General features: G+C 40.0%; 2 protein-coding genes across 4 annotated transcripts in view; one reads left to right on the forward strand and one right to left on the reverse strand.

Moving 5' to 3' along the window:
- Positions 1-3,900, reverse strand: part of LOC109973336 (transmembrane protein 144) — a 5,950-nt gene extending 2,050 nt beyond the window's left edge. The window contains exons 1-9 of the mRNA XM_020622847.1: positions 3,691-3,900; positions 3,438-3,596; positions 3,164-3,286; positions 2,443-2,542; positions 2,152-2,232; positions 1,946-2,024; positions 1,671-1,750; positions 1,008-1,126; positions 519-638 (exon numbers count right to left, since the gene is read on the reverse strand). Coding sequence (XP_020478503.1) covers positions 519-638; positions 1,008-1,126; positions 1,671-1,750; positions 1,946-2,024; positions 2,152-2,232; positions 2,443-2,542; positions 3,164-3,286; positions 3,438-3,596; positions 3,691-3,796 — 967 coding nt within the window. The 5' untranslated portion in view covers positions 3,797-3,900. The remainder of the gene's footprint in view (positions 1-518; positions 639-1,007; positions 1,127-1,670; positions 1,751-1,945; positions 2,025-2,151; positions 2,233-2,442; positions 2,543-3,163; positions 3,287-3,437; positions 3,597-3,690) is intronic.
- A 75-nt stretch (positions 3,901-3,975) lies between these two features.
- Positions 3,976-9,380, forward strand: gask1b (golgi associated kinase 1B). 3 transcript variants are annotated; one of them, XM_020622844.1, is made up of 6 exons: positions 3,976-3,996; positions 4,635-5,724; positions 6,199-6,419; positions 7,026-7,252; positions 8,073-8,299; positions 8,671-9,380. In XM_020622844.1, exons 2-5 carry the CDS (start codon positions 4,836-4,838, stop codon positions 8,278-8,280), a joined length of 1,545 nt encoding a protein of 514 aa, XP_020478500.1. In that variant the 5' UTR covers positions 3,976-3,996; positions 4,635-4,835; the 3' UTR covers positions 8,281-8,299; positions 8,671-9,380. The 3 variants fall into 3 exon arrangements, with proteins under 3 accessions (XP_020478500.1, XP_020478499.1, XP_020478502.1); XM_020622843.1 differs by having other exon boundaries at positions 8,073-9,380; XM_020622846.1 differs by having other exon boundaries at positions 6,202-6,419; positions 8,073-9,380.
- Positions 9,381-9,754: the final 374 nt, after the last annotated feature.

Raw genomic sequence — 9,754 nt, forward strand, 5'->3', positions numbered from 1 at the left:
TTTAAAAAAAAACATCTTATTTAAAAAATATAAAAAAAAAAAAAAAAAAGCATTGAACCTTCCTGTGCATTGGAAACAAATCTCACTGCCCCAGCAGATTTTTTTTAAGGCTTGTTTTAGGAAATTTAAGATTTCAGGGACTCAAATTACAAATAAAAATCAACAGGCAAAAATATTTTTGGTAAGAAAAAAAGACGATGCTGTGATCCTTAAATCCCAGCAGACTGGGAGCCACCAATATGACTGTACTGTACAGAGCACATGGGCTCAAGCCACCAACGGTGTCTACAGGGCCGCTGGCTTTAGGCTTTTTTACAATTTATTATAAATTGAGCAACACCTTTTTGTCAGTCTAACCAAAAACTGAAGGAGCCTCAACAATTACAAAACTGTTGTACTGAATGCAGCAGATTGTACAGGTGAACCTTGCAGGCAGGTTGAGCAGCTTCCATTTCTGTCAGGAACAACATAAAAGACCACAAGCCTGAGCAAAACATGCAGTCTGAAAACACTCTTACCAGGAAGAACGGCTCTGGAGTAAACCCTGGGCCTGTTATTCATTGCAGCACAGTAGATGGTGAAGTACACTGTGCTTGCAATAAAAATGCCAGAGCACTGTGCATAAACATAGTCAAGCTCTGTGGAAAAAAAGTTCAGACAGGTTAGTTTTATATCATTTCTCTTTATCCCTGTGGGTTTGCAGTAACAAGGCTACAATCTGTCACATTCTTTAGTTTATTTTTTGTGGTCATTCAGTATCATTAAAATCAGCGTTAGAGCTACTTAGAGTTGCAAAAGAGCAGTAAGATTGTCAAACAGCAGCAAAACAAATCCTTGAACAGTCCCACTCTCAGTGACTCAGTCATTTAGGAAAGTGGACATTAAACCTGGGTCTTTCGGGGGGTGTTCTGTTATTTATGGACCACATTCTTAAATCTGAAGTGATGTTTTAACCTTTTGAGTCGAGTATAATACTGGCTCAAAGGCAGTTAATACTGAAACCATACCATAGACGCTGGCTCCGTAGAACATGCTGTCATGGCATGATGAATGGCTCTTAATGTAGAGGATGGGTGCAAAGGTGGAACCATACAGCAGGCCTGACACAACAGCAAGCAGGCAGCCACTGATGAAAAGGATGAGGGACAGACTGAGTTTACATCTCCACTGTCAGCGTTTGCTTATTTACAATACTGCTGACAAACTGCTTGTTGAGACTGAATGTGCATGGTAGTGACAAGTATACATCTATAACATTTGACTTTTAAAGTCTTATCAGTATGTGTTTAGTATTTTTACTGTCTGCTTCATTTAAATTGAATTCTTACATTTTTCCTAGTGTATTTCTGTTGCATAGCTCATTTTCTGCTGGTGCAGTCAATGAGTTGTCTTAATCATAACTTTTCAGAAAGAAAAATATCACATCAAAAAGAAAACATCTGCTGAAAAACAAACCATGTTACTGTACGTTTAAACCAAACATGCAGGCGGCTGCAAAATCAGTAATTTATGCCTCTCACCAGGGCTTCATTGAAAATATTTAGTTTTATCCTTGAGCCTAATATCCATTGATCATTTAATCAAAATCCATGATTTTTGAAATCCCTCCTTTGATTTTAGCTCACAAACATGTGCACACAGCGTGCTGACTGCTAATGAGTTGAGCTCACGTGAACCGCCTGGTCTTTCGTCCAACAAAGTCAATCCAAAACTCTGAGGGACTTGGTCCATAACTGCCTGAATCTGTAGTCTGCTGAAACAAATTGAGTCATGTTTTTCACAGCACATAAAAAAAAAAAAAAAGTTTACACAAAACAGAACAGAGTCATCACAGGTTCCTTCCATAATCTAAGATACAGGATTAATTGACTTCCACATTTTGCTAAGTGTGATAAGCATGATTTCCTGAAAAGAGAGTAAGCCATCATTCAGCCAATGTACTCACCCTGTCAATAAGCAATGGCATCAAGTCTGCATTGGGATGCAACCTCGCATCAGTTTTGACAAAGACAAAGATCAGCATACTGGAACAAAAAAAACCATATTTGTCAACCAAACAATATTTCCATTACAACATTTATTTATTTTTGCTGTAGCAGCTCTTAGCCTATTGCACTAAGGTGGGAGGCATTTCTTCCAAAGTCAGTGTACCTGAGCAGACACAACCCAGCACCACAGTAATTCATTATAGGCCTGGACGCATCTTGAGCAGCAATTCCAAACCAGCCAAATCTGTGAAAGACAGCCACATTCACTTTATTATAATATACTGCTAAATTAAAAAAAAAAAACCCTCTGTCACTCTCTTATGGGACACTGCTGCCTTTAACATCCTAGATGTCTCTTAATATCATTTTCCAAGCTACAATCAACTTCATCTCAAAGTCACCAGAAAGACTTATTTTCCATTCTGGGTGGAAGACCTGCATTAATGTGACTCACCTTGAAGTGGCCCAGCCCATCAACAAACTAGAGGATGCCCAGATTAAAATCCCAAGACCAAGGCCAATTGCTTTAATAATTGGAACAACTGCCAGATTTCCTGTGGGCAACAGAGAAGGAGACCATAGCAACACGTATACAGTACCTTACATGAACGTCACATGTATTTCTGCCCTGCAGGTGACGTATAGTAAAGGGAGCAGTGACATGCAATACATTAATTTTGGGTACTTAAACTGAACATGTTATATGTTTAACATTAAGCACAATTCAGTTGAATATCAAATCCGTTATGAAAAGCATCTCTGTGCACAGGTTTTGAAAAGACAGCAGCAGTACCGTTTTATACTGTTCTCATTTTAACCATGTTGAAAGTTCTGTCTACTTAAAGAACTTGTGTACTTTTAATATAGAGACGGTCCCTGGCAGATGCCTGGCATCACTGCTGGCAAACAACAAACAAAAGGATATTAATTTTCACTGTTAACAGTAGTATTGAGTGTATTTTGCAATATTTATACATGAAATGGGGGCACACACTGTCCTCAGAGTTGGTCGTCTCCCACAGGAAACGAATCACTATATTTTAAGATTAACTTGAGACAGACTGCCTATGCTTTTAAGTCCAGCCAGATACTCATAAGAAGCCTCCTCCCAAGACCAGACTGCAGGACTGCTAGCAGTGATTAGACTTTTAAATTGTGCACTGATGAGACAATACCTGTAGCCCAGATCACACCTCCAAGCATGGCAAAAGGGTAGAATTTAGGCGACTGAAGCATCAAGTCTCCAACCATAGACACAACCCATATGGCTGCACAGTTTACCCACTGAAAAAACATTCCTGTAAAACAGAACAGTCTCAATAGGCCTGCAAAACGACAACTGGCTACCATTTGTGGATTTTCCACTTTAAAAGTCATATAAAAAAAGACTCGCTTTAACTTGTTTTGATAGAAATTGTAATGTTAAACATGTGCAACCTGTATGCTCACCATCTCCGATCTCTATCCTTTTGACAGGGACAAAATTGCTTCCGTACAACAACACAGCAACTACATTTGTAGCAATTCCGTAGGCGAAATGGGTCATATTAGTTGAGTTAACGGTGAAATCAAATGCGTCCTGTTTGCCAGCTCCAACATGTTCACCACCTTTTGGGGGGGAAATAAACGCCAAGACTCTGTCATTGTAGACACAGCCTCACTCAACCCCACACACTTCACTGACCAATATAACTTAACGTACCTCGCTTTGCAGAATGTTCAGTGCGGCGACAGCTCACCATCAATAATGCAACTACAAACACAAACAAAGGTGTGCATTTTGCTTGGAGCACGGTCAAACTAAACATTTGTTTTCGTGACAGAGCCAATCCACAAAGTTAAAAACCGCTGAAGGCCGCGTCTGTCTGCTGTGGTGAAGTGGCCAAGTCACCCAGGTGCTGCCAATTAGTCACTCCAACCGACATTTAACAGCTGCAGAGGCCTCAACCGGAATAAAAACCATTCAGAAGACACCGAGAAAACACTTCAGTATTAAGACGTCCATCATGTGTGTGTACTGAAGTTTCATATTGAACCTAAGTTATTTTTAAAGCAGTATTTTAGCACAAATTCAATGAGTCAGATGAAGTTATGAAAATAACATTCTCACGTTTGTACACTGTAGGTGAACTATTAAAAATTCCGAATTAATGCAAAATAAAAATAAACAGCATTAATGTTAAAGTTAAGGTGTTAAGGCTTGAAGATGTTGAAGATGACAGCACTTCTCTAGCCACAGAACAATAGTTCTATATTTAGACTTGTTGTTCAGACCAGGAAATCCCGGAAATAGGCTGCTGCCCGCATCCCTGCCACAGAAGATGATTTGTTTCCTGCTGTTCACAGTTTCTCTGTTCACGTTTCTATTCGATTATGTTTCCACCACTTCAATAGTCTGCAACCAAATTATAGAAAGAATTATAGAAATATCCAGCAGATGTCGCCTAAAACGCGTGGATGCAGACCTACTGTATGATGTCTCCAATTCTTGGTGGTTGCCTCAGCTGAAAACATTCATAACTCATCTAATCTGTTTCGTTGTCAAGTGAAGTCAGTAAATGTCAGCTGCACAATGCAGTCTGAACTAATATATACCACATATCCATAAGGTATCCCTTGTGTGCTTATTATACCATTTTACCATAGGTCCCGTGTGTATCTGCAAAAAAAGAAGTTGGAAAAGTTGCTTCACGTTTGGTTGGGAGGGTGGTTTCCCAGCCCATCATTCTCTCACTGTGCCCACAAATCCACGCTTCCAAAATGAGTTTCAGAGGAAGTTGCGCGCTCCTCCCTGCTTTGAGTTTGGCGCAAAAAAGACACCCAACCATGATAATAACATAAGTTCTAATGGGGAAGTCTCGCTTTCACTGCCTATTCTTTCCTTTAGTAAGACTGACCAGCAGCTTTCGGAGGTGCCCTCTTTCAAAAAGGAGTTTAATAATTGCGGGTATATGTGTTGTCTATTTGGTTTTTGTGGCTTCACAAGTTGGACACTCTAAGCAGCACCGGGGCAGAAGGACTGGCAAAGACAGGTACCGACAGACCCATGGACTGTATAATCTGGAGACGAATGACGCACTGCCAGACCCAATAGTCTGGCAGACCGCTGGGAGCGTTGTGGTTCCGACCCGGTCCAACGTGGTGTACATAACCCTTAAGTCTAAGCGTCGCAAACCAGCAAATATTCGTGGTACAATCAGACCAAAACTGAGGAGAAAAGTGAGAAAGAATCTACCGGCCAATTCAGTTTTTACGCATAACAAACTGGGCACTTTGGAGCAGGACACGGGCCAAAATAAACACAACTTTTGGCGCAACGGTTCCTGGAAAAAATCCAGGGATGGTAATTATAAAGCTCTGGATATAACTGAAAAATCTCATAAATATGGGGAGACAGAGTCCCACCTTAGTTCTATCCGAATCTACAGCCAAAGGGCACCGCCATGGTTCAGCGCACAGGATGTGAAAGCTATGCGCTTTCTGGCAGATGCCAAAGTTTTGCGCATCAGAGAAGTCTCTCGTGGAGACTCTCCATCGCTTCTGTTATTTGAAAGTGAGTCAGACGTTTCACCGGCCGACCAAAGACACACACAACGGAACAATGTATGCGAAGGACAGTGTGGAATAATCAACAATCCAGTGGACACCGCCGAGGTTTTTGCTTTCCATTTGGACAGGGTGCTGGGATTGAACAGGACATTACCAGCTGTAAGCAGAAAGTTCAGCTTTTTACACGGTAGGTCATTAATCACCTTAATAACGTTTCATAGTTTCTGGGTTAAATTCAGACACTTTTAAAACCTAGTCCATTCATAACTGCACTGGGTGTGTTTCTTGGCAATAACGCACATCAATAATGAACAGGAAAGAAAACTGGAGAGGCTGGAGGAATGAATGTCATGTATAAGTTAAAAGATCCATTAAATCTGAAGCTGGTATCTAGTGGGAGAGATGTGCACTAATGGAGTTTATCATCAACAACAATTTTGTGCTTTGGAGAAAGACAGACTTTATTGTTCAGTGTCAGCACTTTGTTCACTTTGTCCAGTTAATCAGGTTGATGAAGCGTATGCATTGTTCAGTAAGGAGTTAATCAGGGTGATGAAGCGTATGCATTGTTCAGTAAGTTTTGTCTTCATAAAAATTGGGTAAAAACTGACACTGGACACTTGCTGTAACCTGATCATACAATCCTTCTGTTCTCCCTCAGTAGATGGCCAACCCCATCCAGTGGTGTCATGGGATGCATCCCTTTACCCAGAAGGCCTTGCTGCTGGCTTTTCCACCTTGAGGTTAACATGGGGGGAGTACCAGAGCTCCCTGAAACAAAGGTGTTGGCATAAAAACATCAGCCCAAAACCTGACTCTGGCTGCTCCAGCATCCATCACTATGAGTGGAGCAAGCTAGCTCTGTTTGACTTCTTGTTACAGGTAACAAAAGCAGTGTGAGACATTAAACACTGAGATTTGATACATTTCACATGCCTCTGAATGTGAAAAAAGAACTTGGTTCTTGTTAGCGCTCATGCTGTTAGAGCCTCCCCAGCCTTGTATGAATTCCAGAAATGCTTTATTAGATGTCTTTTTCCAACATTTTTTGTCTGACATCAGCAATATGCTGCAACAGCTGTTATTGCTGAAAAAAATTTGATTAAACACCCCCAGGGGTATTGTCCTTTGGATGAATAGATGTCTTGTTTCCTGTGTGGGAAGATTCTTTGGATCACATTTTGGCATTGAGGACACATTCCCTGAAAATTCTTGTTGAACTCACCCCTTAATTATGACGGAGCAAAGATTGTGGAGGAATTTCAAGATATATAATTAAAGATAATTTGGCTAGAGTGTGTTTGGTGTAGTTGTCTTTGCATGTTACAAAATAAGCATCTTCAGAGAAAAATAAAAATAAAATTATCTGCTTGTCAGGGTCCTCAGACGCTAGGAGGAAAATCCCATAAATGTAAATGCCACTCCCAGCTTTGCATTCTCACAGTATTAACTGCAAATTCTCTGAAGAGTATGAACTTCCCTTTTCAGATTCACAGCCGTCTGGATCAGAGCTGTTGTGGGTTCAGACCCCGTCGGGAGGATGTATGTGTGGGTCCGGGCCACCGTGCTGAATGTGGGGACCAGGACCGCATACAACTAGCAAATATTGTCCATAGAGATCATGACCCCAGACACCTGGTCTTCAACAACAACAAGGGGTTTTTCGACCGTAATGAAGACAATCTGGACTTCAGGTTGCTGGAGGGAATCAAGGAGTAAGTTAGGATCACAAAATATTTGTATATACAGTACAGATCTGGGTCAACAGTGTTTTCAGCAACTGTTTCCCCTCATTGGAACATGGTTGAAAAGTTCCTGTACTATGAGTAACCCTCTATTTCAGTCAAAGTTTTAGTAACTTAGTGCATTTATACAAACACTGTACTTAAGTACACTTATGATGTACTTGCTTACTAATTCCGTTTTATGCCTCTTCATACATCTATCCAGTGAAATTTTGAGGGCAAAAACAGTTGTAGTGATTTTTCAGATTAATGTTTTGTATAAAAATCATTTCAAATTTTTCTTGTGACCATTTTTAGGGGGCCATCCTTTAGTTGGATATTACGGGACATCTTCCACAATCATGAAACATGACTGATTTATTTTAAGGTTTCACACTTGCTTCCAGTACCAGCTCCTGTCTTGAACCCTCAGTTGAAATTGTGTTTAGTTTGCTTCAAAGCTGTGCATCTACACACAAACTGGAGAAGACTGATGTTTACGGAACAAGTGGTTTCTGTCCTTGATTGTTCCTTGTTGTTCTCTCAGTACAGCTGTTATTATTGTCTCTGTGGTTACACTGACCCTCTTAACATTGCAGTGACTATAAAGAAACAACAAAGATAATATTGCAGCAAAGACAAATTTGGTTCCAACACCACATTTTTTGCATTTGGTACCTCAACCCCTCCAAAAGGATACTTTCTCTTACCCTGTTGAGAATCAGTCTGATTTTTATGATCCCAGCCAAGAGCAGCTCTAAGACGTGTCTGAGATGTAAAGTTTAGTACTAGTTTTTTTATGTGTTTCTAGGCTTCCAGAGGAGGCAGTATCAGTGCTGAAAAGCAGGAGGCTGAGAGAGAAACTCCTCCAATCTCTGTTCCTGGACCAAACCTACTGGGAAAGCCAGGGTGGCCGACAGGGCATCGACAAGCTGATTGATGTGATCGAGAGGCGGGCCAAATTCCTCCTCACCTACATCAACGCTCACGGGATCAAGGTCATCACAATGAATGTGTGATGAAGTTCACCCCAGACAGGTAGCAGAATTAAGACAGATAATGTAAATATGACACCACTGTGTAGTTATATCCACTTACATGGTCTTACGTGGTCTGATAAAGACATCAGCTAATGTCTAAGCCTGACAGTGTTTGTTCTAGTTCTTTATTATCAGCTGTCACCCTAATCATCAACACTATAGGATTGCAAAATCTAACATCTAAGGACTTATTTGCCCACTGTCCTTAGTGGTCTAACTGTCACAGAAAGTCATTTGCAGTTAAGGAAATGAAATTAATACTGAGTGTAAATCATTTTGCCATTTACAGTGAGTCTAACTGTAACTTGAGGAAGGTAAGTACAGTAGGTTTACTTCTTTATATTGAGTCTTCATCCTTTACTTTCCCAGAGGCCACTGTGCTGTCATCAACATGTGAAGAATAAGCTGCAGCAATAACTCTTGCTATTCCTGAGGGTTTTCAATACATAGGATTGGCATTGCGTTTAATGGGAAATTATTTTCTTCTCTGCTCCACAAATGTGTGGCATCTTATAAAGTATCTTAGTTTAGCTATATAGGCCACATGGCTTGATTGGAGTCTCACGTTATATACTGAAAAAACAGAGACTTCAGTTTTAATGAGTTATTTAATGTTTCATCTCAACAGTCTTAATGTTTTTTCAACAAATCCCTCAAGATGCCAGAAAGGAGTCACTTGTTTTCACTAATGTTAACCTTGCTTATATCATTTACTATATGTTTTTAAAATCCAACACAGCATCTTTCTCTGTATGATCTTAAATATTGTACAAGAACATTATGAATATGTTTGGGCAAAGTGACTGTGCATTATGAAGGGATTAGCTTTAAGGTGTTTTACCGTATATCCACTCTTGGTTTTAGTTTAACTACAGAATCACTCTTTGCCATAACACGTTTCGCTGTATTAACTTATTGATGTATTTGTTCTAATTATTGAAAATGTCTGAGTATCAGATGCTCAGTCAAAGAATTTATCAAATACTTGAGCTTTACATGAATTCTTAAAGGAAATAAAGTTTTCAGTCATGGCGATCTAGCTTTTCATTTTAACTCAGCTATTTTGAATTTGCCTTGAAACACGATGTGATTTTAGATAATTTGTTATTCACAAAAAGACTAACAATTTCATTTTTTGTTTAAACAACAAATAAAAACTAAAAGTAAATACTGTACAATCTAAAACAATGCATTTGCAAAGATGTTTTTTTTCTTGTCAGTGTCAGTCGAAGCATGGTCAGAAATAGTTTATGGCTGTGAAACTTGAGCCAGGGGCAAGTTGTCTGCTGTTGTGAATAGTGTACTCTGGGCTCTCAGAGCTGGAGTCGACAGGACTTTGAGGGTTATTTTGTCATGTCCTTGCTGGCCGTTCACTCGGTTGTTTTTTTAAGCCTTCTGTGTCTGCATTAGTCCATCAGTGAGTCCATGCCTCTGTGTGTTTGTGTTAGAAAAA

This window comes from Monopterus albus, unplaced genomic scaffold, assembly GCF_001952655.1.
Source record: "Monopterus albus unplaced genomic scaffold, M_albus_1.0 scaffold289.1, whole genome shotgun sequence".
Taxonomy (NCBI): Eukaryota; Metazoa; Chordata; class Actinopteri; order Synbranchiformes; family Synbranchidae; genus Monopterus; species Monopterus albus.